General features: G+C 45.4%; 1 protein-coding gene across 1 annotated transcript in view; it reads right to left on the reverse strand.

Annotated features, from left to right (window-relative positions):
- The window catches only part of DPYSL2 (dihydropyrimidinase like 2), a 53,420-nt gene extending 42,928 nt beyond the window's left edge, over positions 1-10,492 (reverse strand). Inside the window, exon 1 of the mRNA XM_009273036.2 lies at positions 10,142-10,492. Within this exon, the coding sequence (XP_009271311.1) occupies positions 10,142-10,492 (351 nt within the window). The remainder of the gene's footprint in view (positions 1-10,141) is intronic.
- Between the last annotated feature and the right edge of the window lie 1,872 nt (positions 10,493-12,364).

Raw genomic sequence — 12,364 nt, forward strand, 5'->3', positions numbered from 1 at the left:
TGGGAGGGGGTACGCGGCGGCCGCGGATGCGGGGCGCTGCGAAACGACACACAGGCGCACGCACACACACACCCCGGGGGCTGCGGACACCCTTCCCTTCTACCCCCGCCGGGGCTGCGAGCCCAGCGGGAGGAGAGGAGGCTGCCCGGGGAGCCGGTGCGCCGTAAAACGCGCTGCCCTCCATCTTCTTTGTCCCACCCCGCCCTTCTTGGCGCTGCCGGAGCAGAGAGCTGGTCGGGAGCATTAGCAAATTGGGGGGGGGGGGATAATGTTGAAGCCACTCCCGGCCCTTTGATTTCCCAGCATGTCAGCCATGCTTTCTAAATGCCTCCTCCCACACCTCCTCGTCCAGAAAATACAGCCCAAATTCAAGTCCCCCCTCCTGTGGTCACTAACCTGAAGCTTTAGTGCCAGGGAAATCTGGGATCAGAGCTACGCATACAGGCATGGTGGTCCTCTCCAGTCACTCTGGCCATCTCTTACTAATCCAGTGTTGCAAACTCCGCATTCAATGTTTCAGTCACACCTGGAGTCTTAAATTTCTCAGTCCCTGAACTCCATAAGCTGATACTTCAAGGAAAGAAACGCATTAAATGGCATAAATATTTCCTCGTTATTTGCAGTGCACTTGCCCCAGTGCAATGAAGAGAGATGGGATTCGTGGCCAGAGTGTGGGATAACCATTCAAAATACATCTGTTTACACCAGTTCCTCTTAACATCAGTTGCTCTCGAGGAAGGTACAAGACACCTTTTGGAGAACTCATAAACGGCACAAATCCACTTCTGCTTGAAGGTTATAACAGACAATTAATGACCGACAAAGACTTACCTTCTTCCCTCAATCATGGGTGAATTTCAAGTCACAAAAAGCAAACTGCAAGCTTCTCCTATCACAAAATGTAGTGATCTTTACGTACCCAAATAGTTCCGTGCAACACACTGTGCACAGCCCGTAAGAAATTAAAACCTTCAGTATACTACTCCAGTAAATCATTATAAAGGCAACATCTGTTCAAACAGATGACTATCAGCACCTTTTATGTACGTTAGTTCACAGGAGGCTGTAAGGAAAAGAGTAAAAGAGCTTTTCCTGGGTATAGGTAGGGCATCAGGCAACATTTAAGTAGCTAATATGGCCATCAGTTAATATCCAATTAGTAGTAAATGAAAAAGTGGTTCACGACAGTAGCAAAATGATTAATTTGTTAGCCTGTAGGGTTTTATTTTGTTTTAATGATTAGAATAGACAATACTAAATGAGTTATCCTGCCCCTCTCTGATCTGTGCTGGAAGAAGTTTTGAAACCTCAGCATATTTTTGCTCAGAACATGGAAGAAAGCATCTACATCAGATTTCTAAATTTAGACAGCGCAACTGTTCCTTTTTTCTCTTTAATGCTAGCTTTCCTCCTCAATTTTATATCTGAGCGGTTTCTTGCCTTTGCTTGCCAGGTAAAAGAGCGTCTCCAGCTATCAAAGAGGAAGCAAACATTGCCTAAGGGTTTGAGAGGTAGCATCAAGGCCCTTGGGGAGCTGGTCTGAGATGTGCCAAGTCCAGCTACCATTTCAAGATCCTGCCCTGGCAGCAGCAACATGATTACAGAGGGACGACCACAAACACGGGCACAGGAAAGCGTACATCTCCAGCACTGACTCGCCTCCCTGACCTTGGGCAGGTCATTTCCCCACGTTATGCTAAAAGTTGTGGAACGGCAGTACTGGTAGAAGAAATAGAAGTGCCTTTAAGGGGATAATGTCATCACCACACTAATATGTCTAAAGCTATTCTCATCTGCTCAAAGATAGCTATTTAAAATACTTTTTTTAAAAGGCAATCCTTACTGCACATGGGCCTAATTCAGAACAGCAGCTCTTGAACTTCGAATACATTCCATAACTTGAATCCAATAGTGACTAGGTTCAGAAAGTAATAACGAATCTTCAGATGAGACTTAGCTTTTCCTTCCCATCACCATGTTGCAAGAACCTAAGTAGTACAGAATAAAATAAATTAAGAGATTAAAGGGCTGAAAAACACGGTCGTTCAATATTCAACATCTACACAGCACCAAATTTTAAAAACTTCCGTATGATTTAGCGTGTACCCAAAGGACCAGAACTGAGCTCCCAGGCGTATCTTCTAGCTCCATTACACCAATTGCCAACATGGCCCAATTTTCTTTCCTTTTAGCAATGAGCTAAAAGGTTGCCAAAATAAATAATTTAAAAATTATTAATGTAGTTGCAAACTGGCTTATTTAGCCTTGCTAAACAAAGGCAAGGAATGGATATTATCTGTGGTATAAACACACACGAGGGGAGGTGATCAGGAGGGAAGGAGAAGAGCTATTGAAGTTAAAGGACAATGTTGGGATGAGAACAAGTGGGGGGGAACAGAGTCAGAAAATACTGAGACGTACACCTGCTTTTTTTTTTTTTTTCTTTTTTTTCTTTTTTTACAAAAGCTGGTTCATTCCCCTGGTAAAGCTATAGTTTATGTATAAATTCCCCCTGTAAGTTAAATGAAGGAAGAGAATTACTTATGAAATGTCAGGGGCAGGAGTCAGGTCCTAGGTTAAAAGAGGAGAGTTGAACCCGCTTCTTAAATCCTTGCAGGTTTGTATCCAGTCCAGCTGTCATACAGTGGTGCGGTTACCTGCCAAGGTATTGTGGGAAGTGATGGGATTTTTAGATAATGTTGGTGCACTTTGTCTTCCATGGGTCTATTAATGCACACGGCAGGCTAAGCAGGCTAAAATTAGAAGGTGCTACAGAGAACAAGCACTGCCAAATCTTTCTTGCCAAACGTTAACGAAGGAAAGTGATGAAGGATGGCTGGCCAGCCCAACCCAGCTCCCTGACTGCAGCCACTACGACAGGACCAGCAAGGTTGCTGCAGCCAAGTCACATCAGTGGTAGAGGAACAGCAAAAGAACATAAATATCTTCAATTGCGCTACATCAGCACTTCTGAGGGCCCTGACAACATGCCCCAAATGGCAGAACAGGGGAGGAAATGCACAGAACTGAGCATTACACCCACGTTTGCACTGCCAGCCTCTACCCCGGCCACATACAGAGCTGTGCTCTGCACTGGCCGAGTGTCCCTGGCCCCTCTTTAGGCTTAGGGTAGTTGGGGGTTATATTGGCCAGTGGGTACACAAGGTTGCCGTCAGCCACTTCTGCACAGATATCAGCTGGTGTAGGACATCTTGTGCAGGCTCTTTGCAGCAGAAACACATTTCATGTTAAAGGAACGTCTACGTCTAAATTTGTCTTCTGGAAAGGTCTAGAGGGAAAATGGCACAAGAATATGAGAATCTCTGTACAGCGATAATCTATGCTAAAATAAATCATCACAGGCATCAGTGGAACTCAATTTACATCAGCTCTGAATCTTAACTTTATAGATTCTGTGGACTACCATAATGCACTTAGCAAGGAATTTTATTCCCACTGTGGAGATGGTTGGGAAAAAACTATTAAAAGAGTCTCTTTCTCTGTGGAATTTTAATGTAATTGCAACAAACCCCACAGAATTTCTGCAACACCCGATTGCTTTTACTCCTACAGAATTCTTAGAGGTTTATCCACAAGGACATTTTGCTATGAAATTATAAAACCTGCAAATGGAAATATACATTTTAAAATGTAATGAAAAGAGGGATCAGAGATGGATTTAAAGCATCCTGGAAGTATCTGAAATTCTAGCACTACAGCATCCACAAGCTCTAGATTTCCCTTTAGGTTTGTTAGATGCTAATAATCCCCAATCCCTATTGGGGAATCACCCCCTGCCAAAGTCAGCAAGGCTCTTGTTATCGCAATCAGAGGCAGCAGGACTGGGCCAAAAGAGCTTTCATGAGTTCACCGATCAGGCCCTAATTTTCTGTCATGATTCTGCCCATGCCAATTGCTGCATCAGCTCCGAGTCTCAGTGACTTGAAAGGAGTTTCCCATGGATCCAGCAACCTTCTGCTTCTTATGAAGTGTTGGGAGGATTAAATACAGGCTGATACGTGGCAGAAGGAGTACATCTGTCCTTCCCAAAAGGTGATGAAGGAACTGTCCATTATTAATCATTATAAATTAAATTAAAGAGGGGAATTATACTTGCCAATGGACATCTTTGGTTTGTTTTATTATCTTACAGGAGAAAATTAAGTGTCATGCTATGGAAATGACCATAGAGGTCAAACATGAGGAGATAAAAATCATACAACTTCTCAGAGAAATAGCCTAATTTTTTTGAATACAGACTGAGGTTGTGAGGAGGGAGATTCACTTTCTAGCCACACAAACAGGTCGATAAAAATGTACATTTGATCTTCAAATGAAAATTAACCTTCCAATTGATTTTGTTTCCTTCAAAATCCCAGGAAACCTTGAGAAGGTTCAGAAATAACCTTCTAAGACGACTGTTACTCTTATAGTGTGCTTCTTAGAGGAAATGTCCCAAGCATTTCAGGTGCACTACAATCTTAATTGTCCTTAAACAAGCCCGAGCCACTGCTCCACAGTTAATTTACTATCACGTTGTTATTGGGAAAGAGACAGCCCTCTTCAGGGCTCTAGGCAGGGATCACTCTGTCATGGGTAGCACAATACATAGCAAAAATGCGGTCTTCTCTCTAAACAGCTTACAAGCCTACACTTGAGCTGTGACCTTTACTATATACTATAGTTAACTACAGCATTTCTGGAACAAAGACATGGGACATTTGGGCATCCTTGTCATTGCTCCTCCCTTTCCTCCAGTGGAGAGAGTTTAGCATCTCCAGGCCCATGGGAACCATGGGTAGGGTCTAAGAAATGGCTATTTTCACAATGATTGGCACCGTTTCTTAACATTATAATCCCTTCTCCTTCCCACAAAACCTACAGGGCAAAGCATCAGGCTCTCAGCAATTGCTGTCATTACTTGTGTCAGCCAGCTTTGCCTACCTCTGATGTACAGGACAATCATTACTCCAGACAACGAGAAAATGAAATTCTGACCTCTATTCTCCCATGCTGAGATTCACTCCAGATCTCTAGGAGGTGACCAAAGAACAGGACATTGTGCTTCTGTGTGAATCCTACAGTAAAGAAGTTTGGTTTTGGTAGATTTCCTACAGCTCTGCTCCCAGATGCTGTCCCTTTTTAGGGTGAGAGAGTTCATGCAGAACACACACATCAACTTCACGTGAGCTTTGCTGCCTACATCATTTCCCAACTTTATAACACCACCACAGAAGATAGACTCAGATTTCATGTGCCACAAGACACACAAGTGATACGGGGACTTAGACACAGTCCTGCAGGTAAAAAATTTCAGGCAGACCTAAACAACTGCTCAGCACCTACTAAAACCAGATGGCTCATGTCAAATGATGGCCACAGCACTGGCATAAGGGTGGCATGCAAAGCTGCCAGTCTCATTGTGCCAGGTACTGTATCTATCCCCTGGGATAAAGCCTGCATCGCATGGTGCTGCTGAAAGACCAGACCTCTGAATTGGCTCAACTCCAAACTGGGTGGGGAGATCCAGCCCCAGGTGTTTAAGTTTTCCCTCCAGTCTTTAGCCCAAATAATAAGTTGGCCCTGTATCAAAGCCCCTTGCACATTTCTGCATGAGAGAGAGTGGTATTGGTAAATTCCTGACATAACACTAACAGACGACTCCACAAGATGCCCATTGGATGGACATCACATTCCAGCTATGCAGATTGATGGCTTTGAGAGGGATCTAAGAAGTTAAGAGGCATTTGGCATTTGTGCTTATCATTGTTAGTTTCTCTATGGGTTTATTTTTCAGTAGTCAGACAAACTATTATGATCCATTGGAAGAACATGCAAGTCGTCCTCCTGCATGATTATTTTGCAAGCAATGATTGTCGAAACAAGGCTAGAAAAATTACAGGCATCATAACAAATTAAACTCAGAACTGCATTTCCAACTGTCTGGAACAGCTGCTTTGTTTTACGCAACAGTTCCATTAATGTTCCAGAGTCTATGATTATTTGAGCTCTCAACAATGTCCTGTTATTCATTATTTCTCTCCAGGAATGAACAACCATGATCTTGAGAGCTTTGAGGTTTTAGCAAAAAGTCCAGTCATGTCAAAAGCTTCATGAAACTGTGTTTTGCAAGTGATTAGTCTCCCGTCAATTCTAAAATAAAAATATTTTCCTAGTCTCTGTTTATTCATTATTGTTACTTTTATCACAGTAGGACAGAGCTTTGTTGTTTTAAATCAGTAGTTTACACCCAGTGCTCTGCACTTCCCAAAGGTCCATGAACTGTTTCTAAGGGCTGCAAAAAAAGGTATATAAAGGTGACTGTTTGTTGCACAGGGGAACCACCTGAATCACTAGAGTAACGACAAGATGGCAATGGGAACTTTAGCTAGCAAGTTAAGAAGAAACCTGGGATCCCAGGGCTTGTACTTTTGTTGAAATGTCTTAGCACCTACTCAGGCTCTCTATGCAAACTAGATTAAAGCAAGCCACAGGCTTGCTGATCCCTCTTGCAATCAAACCTTGCTTTTCCCTATAGATGTTCCCTAAAAGACCGTCTCTGTCCTGAAGTATCTCAACAGATGAGGAAGACAGAAGGAATACCAATTATACACGCGGGAAATCTGGGAAATACACACAGAGAAATGACCCAGGTCAAGCAAGCAATGGCCAGGGTTTTTCAAAACCCAGATGAATGCATGTGTCTCAAGACCGTTCATTTAAGGAATAGATGACTAATGCCCTGGGAAGCCATTTTATCAGTCCCCCTGCTCTGAGACGAGGTAGCTTGCAGCTTCTGCACTGACTACTACAAAGCAGTGCTATGAATAAATTCCACAGGTCCCTGCCCTGATGCTATCTGAATACCAAATCCCACTGTAGGAAATGGGCTTGCACATGCACAGTAATTCATGAAAGCCAGGCCAAGTGTTTATTGTCTCATTCAAGAAATCCTGGGTTTGAACATGACATTCTTGTTAGACTGCAGTGATGGCCCAGCTGAGGTCAGGGCCCCAAAGCACTAAGCAGAGCTCAGACATTGAACAAGTAGCTGCAGGACCAGGCATTAACAGTCTAAACAGGGAAGATGACAAAGTTTAAGATGGGAGATAGAAGCACAGTTAATTCTCCAAGGCCTGACAGCTGGGAAGTAGCAGAGCTTGCCTCAGATCTGCTGAGTTGCAGACCTGTTGAATAGATCACGCTGCCTCCAGAGGCCTAACTGTAAAGAGCTGCTTAAACTAAGATAGAGAGCCTTCCTGGTGCCTCTAGAGATGATCTTAACCCTGAATTATGAGGCAGCATGGCCCAGAGGCAATAAAGCGAGGCCATGATAGATGCCTGTAGAATACCCTAGACAGGATAGACACAAAGAGATTTGATTACCCTTATATTTGCCTGCAGAACAATATATTGCAATTTAATGTGGAATAATTACATTCCTTTTTTTATCCTCTGGACAGTTAAGACCTCAGAAAAATGAAAAATAGCTTGTCCATCTTGCTTTGTTAATTATTTCAGTGGAGATTAATACAAGATCTTTCTATACAGTGACAGAAAGGATGACTGTTTTAAACCCACTTTGGATCCAATCACTGGCTAAAATACTTGCACCTATCTCCATTGCCTCCAGTTGATCGGCACCCATTCCCATCAGCTCACGATATGGTCCTTTGGTTGCTGAAACAGAGCATGGACCATCCTGTACATTGATTATTACATGTATTGACAAAAACTGCAACTATTGCCAGCCTCAAGCTAAAGAAAAAGAAGCAGTAAGATTTCTAGCCTATTGTGAAATAATTTATGCAAGATATAAATTCAAGATCCTATAAATTAGCATACTGTTCCTTTCCACTATAATTTAGATTCCTATCACATGGAAATAGGGTACAGTCTATCCAAGGAGAACCTATTTCAGATGTGTTATTAAATGCTTAAGACAGAAGTTTGAAAATAATGGGCCAAATTCCATTGCAAAACTTCAGAAGACTTTTAACTCCTATCTGAAATTATTTTAATGCACTGTTTTCCTTTAATACCACTTCCTGCAACATTATTTTTCTTTACCTTTTTTTTTTAATATGTTGACTATCATCATAAACACATTTCTATTAACTACACTGAAGTAAAGCCAGTTTTACCTGCTGAGGATCTAACCACTGATTCAAGCTATAGATGCAGTCAGCTGGAAAACCAAAGCTAAAATACTCCTGCAATAAAGTGCCAATCCATAGCAAGACATTTATAATAAAAGACTGCACTTACCCAAATGCTCACAGCCCCTCACAACGTAATCCATTGGCATCAGTGTTACGTAAAGCTAATGAGAAACAACTCAAATGTTTTGCACTATCACATTATTTCATACCCTCAGTTAACATTTATACTACAATCTTTAAAAATAGAACCAAAAAACACACTTTTTAAAAAAATGTGATTAATATTCTCTATGGACTTCTGATTTTTCACCATGTTATACTTACAGTTTTTTATTATACTGGTACCCTTCAATCACAAAATAAGTCATCTTTTCAGAATTAATGTATCACCCGTTTATATTTATGTCCCGCAGGATATCACCGCATCAAATTGTCCAAAATTAGTCCTGAAAATGTCCTGAATTACAAAACCTTTGACTCCTCAAGCTGAAAAGGTATATGCCCTTTACTCTTGAGATGCACCTTGGTTAGTCCAACAAGACTAATTAATCACAGAAAGTTACTCAATTAGTAGGCACTTCAACATGGTCAAATCAAACCATAGACATCTGTAGTGGCAAACTTTTGTTTGCCAAATCAGGTTTGAAGCGGCATGGAGCATATCCCACTCCTAATTAAAGGTTGGTGCATAGTTCTTCCGACAATCAGGGCCTACCTTTGTGATCTCACTGTAAATGGCAGTTGTTCACGCATGCAAACATGGCTGGATGGAGCCCTTAGGTTACTGTAGTAGGAAGAAGTAGAGCAGGGTCTGATCTGGGGAGGATGAGCCCCCAGTAATACTCCTGGTAGTATTTCACATTTCTGAAAGCAGGAGAAAGTGGCAAACAAGCCCATATTATAAATTCCAGGTAGACTTCTGCCCTGTATATGCAATCCATACTACTAATAAAAATCAGGAGGCACATCCTAGAAACACTTTCCAGAAGAACGGACTGCTCCGTAAACCCGCTGGGGGACTACTCACAGAAATTCTTTCCCAGTATGCTAGAAGTTTATCAGTTTGCTGGTTGGTGCTTCAATCATTTCCGCTCTTCCAGCCTATGCATAGAAGCCAGCATTGTCAGAGGAACTCACAGAGTATTTCATGGCTCAGATCTGAATAAAGCTTGCTTAAATCTATTTATCGAGGAAAACAAATGTGCATGGTCAGCTAGATCTGTGGGTTGAGTGGGTTTTGCCTCAGGAAGAGGATAGGCTTTACTACACCATGACACATACCGAGAGTGAGAAAATAGCTTCAGGAGTCTTAAAAGACTGGGAGGAGTTCGGTCGGTTTCTAAGAGAACGCCACATTCCTGTGAAAGTCCCAGATCTTCCCGAGTCAAAAATTCCCACTGTAGCCAAAGGCCTTGATCAGAATTGCTATTGAAATACACCTCCCAGGGGTCACTCTGGTCTGTCCTTCCCTGGGAGGAGGGGGTAGGAGTTTCCCCTGGAAGAAGCCTGCAGGGATTTGGTCCCCGTAGGTGGAGGCTCATTGATGCTCTTTTGCTAACAATTGCATTTCTGTTCCCGTGAGCTGCATTCACTAGCTGGGTGGGGCATTTTGCTACCGTTGTACTAGGGGGAATCGCCTAAGAAACAAAAAAGTCGGTCTCTATCACCAAATAGGAAGGCAGGGCAGGGCAGGGAAAGGGAGGGTGTTTGTGGGTGCGGGGGCTCCTTTCTTCTTCTGCCCTCCTCCCTGTGCACATACACACACACCTGCAGAGAGCACACGGGTAACATTAGAGGTCTGGCAAGAAGGCTCTAGGAGAGATGCTGCTGCTTAGAGGAAGACATTGCCACATACATGCAAGTGACATAAAAGCAAGAAACTGCAGGGTGGAAAGGATACATCCCTTCCGCAGCCTATCGTGTGTTCAAGTTGCATCTCACACACACACACACACACATACATACATATATGTACCCACCTTGTCATTCAGGTTCTGCAGCGCCTCCTTCCCAGTGGCACTCCTGATCTCCACCTTTCTCCCGAAATCAACAGATGGTTCCCCTCCCTTCCCGCTCTGCCTGGAATAGACGGACTGAGCATCCGGACCCAGGTGGGCAACATCCTTCTGCTTTGCCACGACTTTGTTAGATCCGCGGCCCACCGAGAGGGAGTCAAAGTCGATGGTCTTGTTCTCCAGGGAGCCTTCCACCGGGCAGAACATGCCACAGAATTTCTGCCGGGGCTTGGGACTGCCTGAGCCCAGGTTTTTGAAGAAGGCCGGCACTTCTTCTTCCTCGCCCTGCCGGCCAGACTGCTTCCTCTCAGCCATGGCTCGTGTGGTCTCCCTGCTAAGGGAAAATAATAACAGCGGTAACCAGGAGGATCCTTCACACACACACAAGCATATGTCCCACCTTGTCATTCAGGTTCTGCAGCGCCTCCTTCCCAGTGGCACTCCTGATCTCCACCTTTCTCCCGAAATCAACAGATGGTTCCCCTCCCTTCCCGCTCTGCCTGGAATAGACGGACTGAGCATCCGGACCCAGGTGGGCAACATCCTTCTGCTTTGCCACGACTTTGTTAGATCCGCGGCCCACCGAGAGGGAGTCCCCACCTTGTCATTCAGGTTCTGCAGCGCCTCCTTCCCAGTGGCACTCCTGATCTCCACCTTTCTCCCGAAATCAACAGATGGTTCCCCTCCCTTCCCGCTCTGCCTGGAATAGACGGACTGAGCATCCGGACCCAGGTGGGCAACATCCTTCTGCTTTGCCACGACTTTGTTAGATCCGCGGCCCACCGAGAGGGAGTCAAAGTCGATGGTCTTGTTCTCCAGGGAGCCTTCCACCGGGCAGAACATGCCACAGAATTTCTGCCGGGGCTTGGGACTGCCTGAGCCCAGGTTTTTGAAGAAGGCCGGCACTTCTTCTTCCTCGCCCTGCCGGCCAGACTGCTTCCTCTCAGCCATGGCTCGTGTGGTCTCCCTGCTAAGGGAAAATAATAACAGCGGTAACCAGGAGGATCCTTCACACACACACAAGCACACACACGAAAAGAGGAGAGAGAGGGGGAAAAAAAAAAGAGAGAGAGATCGCTCTGGGTCCTAGAGATACGGCAACATCAATTGCAAAGGGCTGTGCCTGGCAGATCCCCTGCCCCCATCGGTACAATATAGCCTGTGGCTCGCTCTGTTTTCTTTGATGCAGCGCAAAGTTAAGGGAAGGTTGGGGCAGATCCTGCTGCAATCAAGGGAGGAGGTTTCAAGTTCCCAGCATCCAGATGGGGAGGGAGGGAGAAGGAGAGAGAAAAAAAAAAAAAAAATCCTCACTCTGCAGCAGAAACTGAGGACTGATCCGGAAGTGATGCGACTGGTGAATTGGCAAATGGACTCGATCAGGTTGGAGCAACAGCCCCCATCACACACACCCTTGCCCCCCTCCCCTTCCCCAGCGTGCTGCTATTGCTACAAGTTGCACAGAGGCTGATGGGGACTGAGCACCCCCCTCACCTCCGGCTGCTCTGGAGGCGTGTTCCCAAAGCAGGGGAGAAAGGATCTCTTCCTTCCTCCCACCACCCTTTCCCCTTCCTCCCCTAGCCCCGCAATGGTGGAGTCAGGGAGCGCTCCGGCAATCCTATTGTTCCCCACTTTTCTCAAAGCAGCGGAGCCGGAGGGCGAGGAGCAGATGAGATCGCGGTTGGGTTACTGGGGCTAGTGGGAGGCAAAATGCTGACTCATCTTTCTGGGTTTTGGGGCATCGCTGGTGCCGTGACTCGGGTAGACCCTGGGGGGGGGGAAGGGTTGATTGATGGCACTGGAGAGAGAATGAGAGAGACTGGGAGAGGGGTGTGAGAACCGAAGGAGAGAGGAAAATGAAAAATGAAACAGACAGATGGGAGAGGGGTGTGAGAACCGAAGGAGAGAGGAAAATGAGCCGTTAACCAGGACTTACCTCCAGGAGCCGAAATTAGTGACCTTGCTAGTCAATTAAGCCTCTGCAATGCCAGAAGCCCCCAGTCCCTCCCCGCGGGGGATCAGGGGAGGCAGCCAAAGGCGGCCTGGGAGACGGAGGAAAGGCGGCAGAAGGCGAGAAAGCGGGGGCAGAGGAGAAGGGGCAGGGGCAGAGGAGCAGGGACAGGGACAGAGGAGAAGGGGCGAGCGGGGGCCGGGCCGGGCCAGCCCCGGGCCGGGCCGCCGGCGCGGCGC

The sequence above is a fragment of the Aptenodytes forsteri genome, unplaced genomic scaffold (assembly GCF_000699145.1).
Source record: "Aptenodytes forsteri isolate BGI_AS27 unplaced genomic scaffold, ASM69914v1 Scaffold158, whole genome shotgun sequence".
Classification (NCBI taxonomy): domain Eukaryota; kingdom Metazoa; phylum Chordata; class Aves; order Sphenisciformes; family Spheniscidae; genus Aptenodytes; species Aptenodytes forsteri.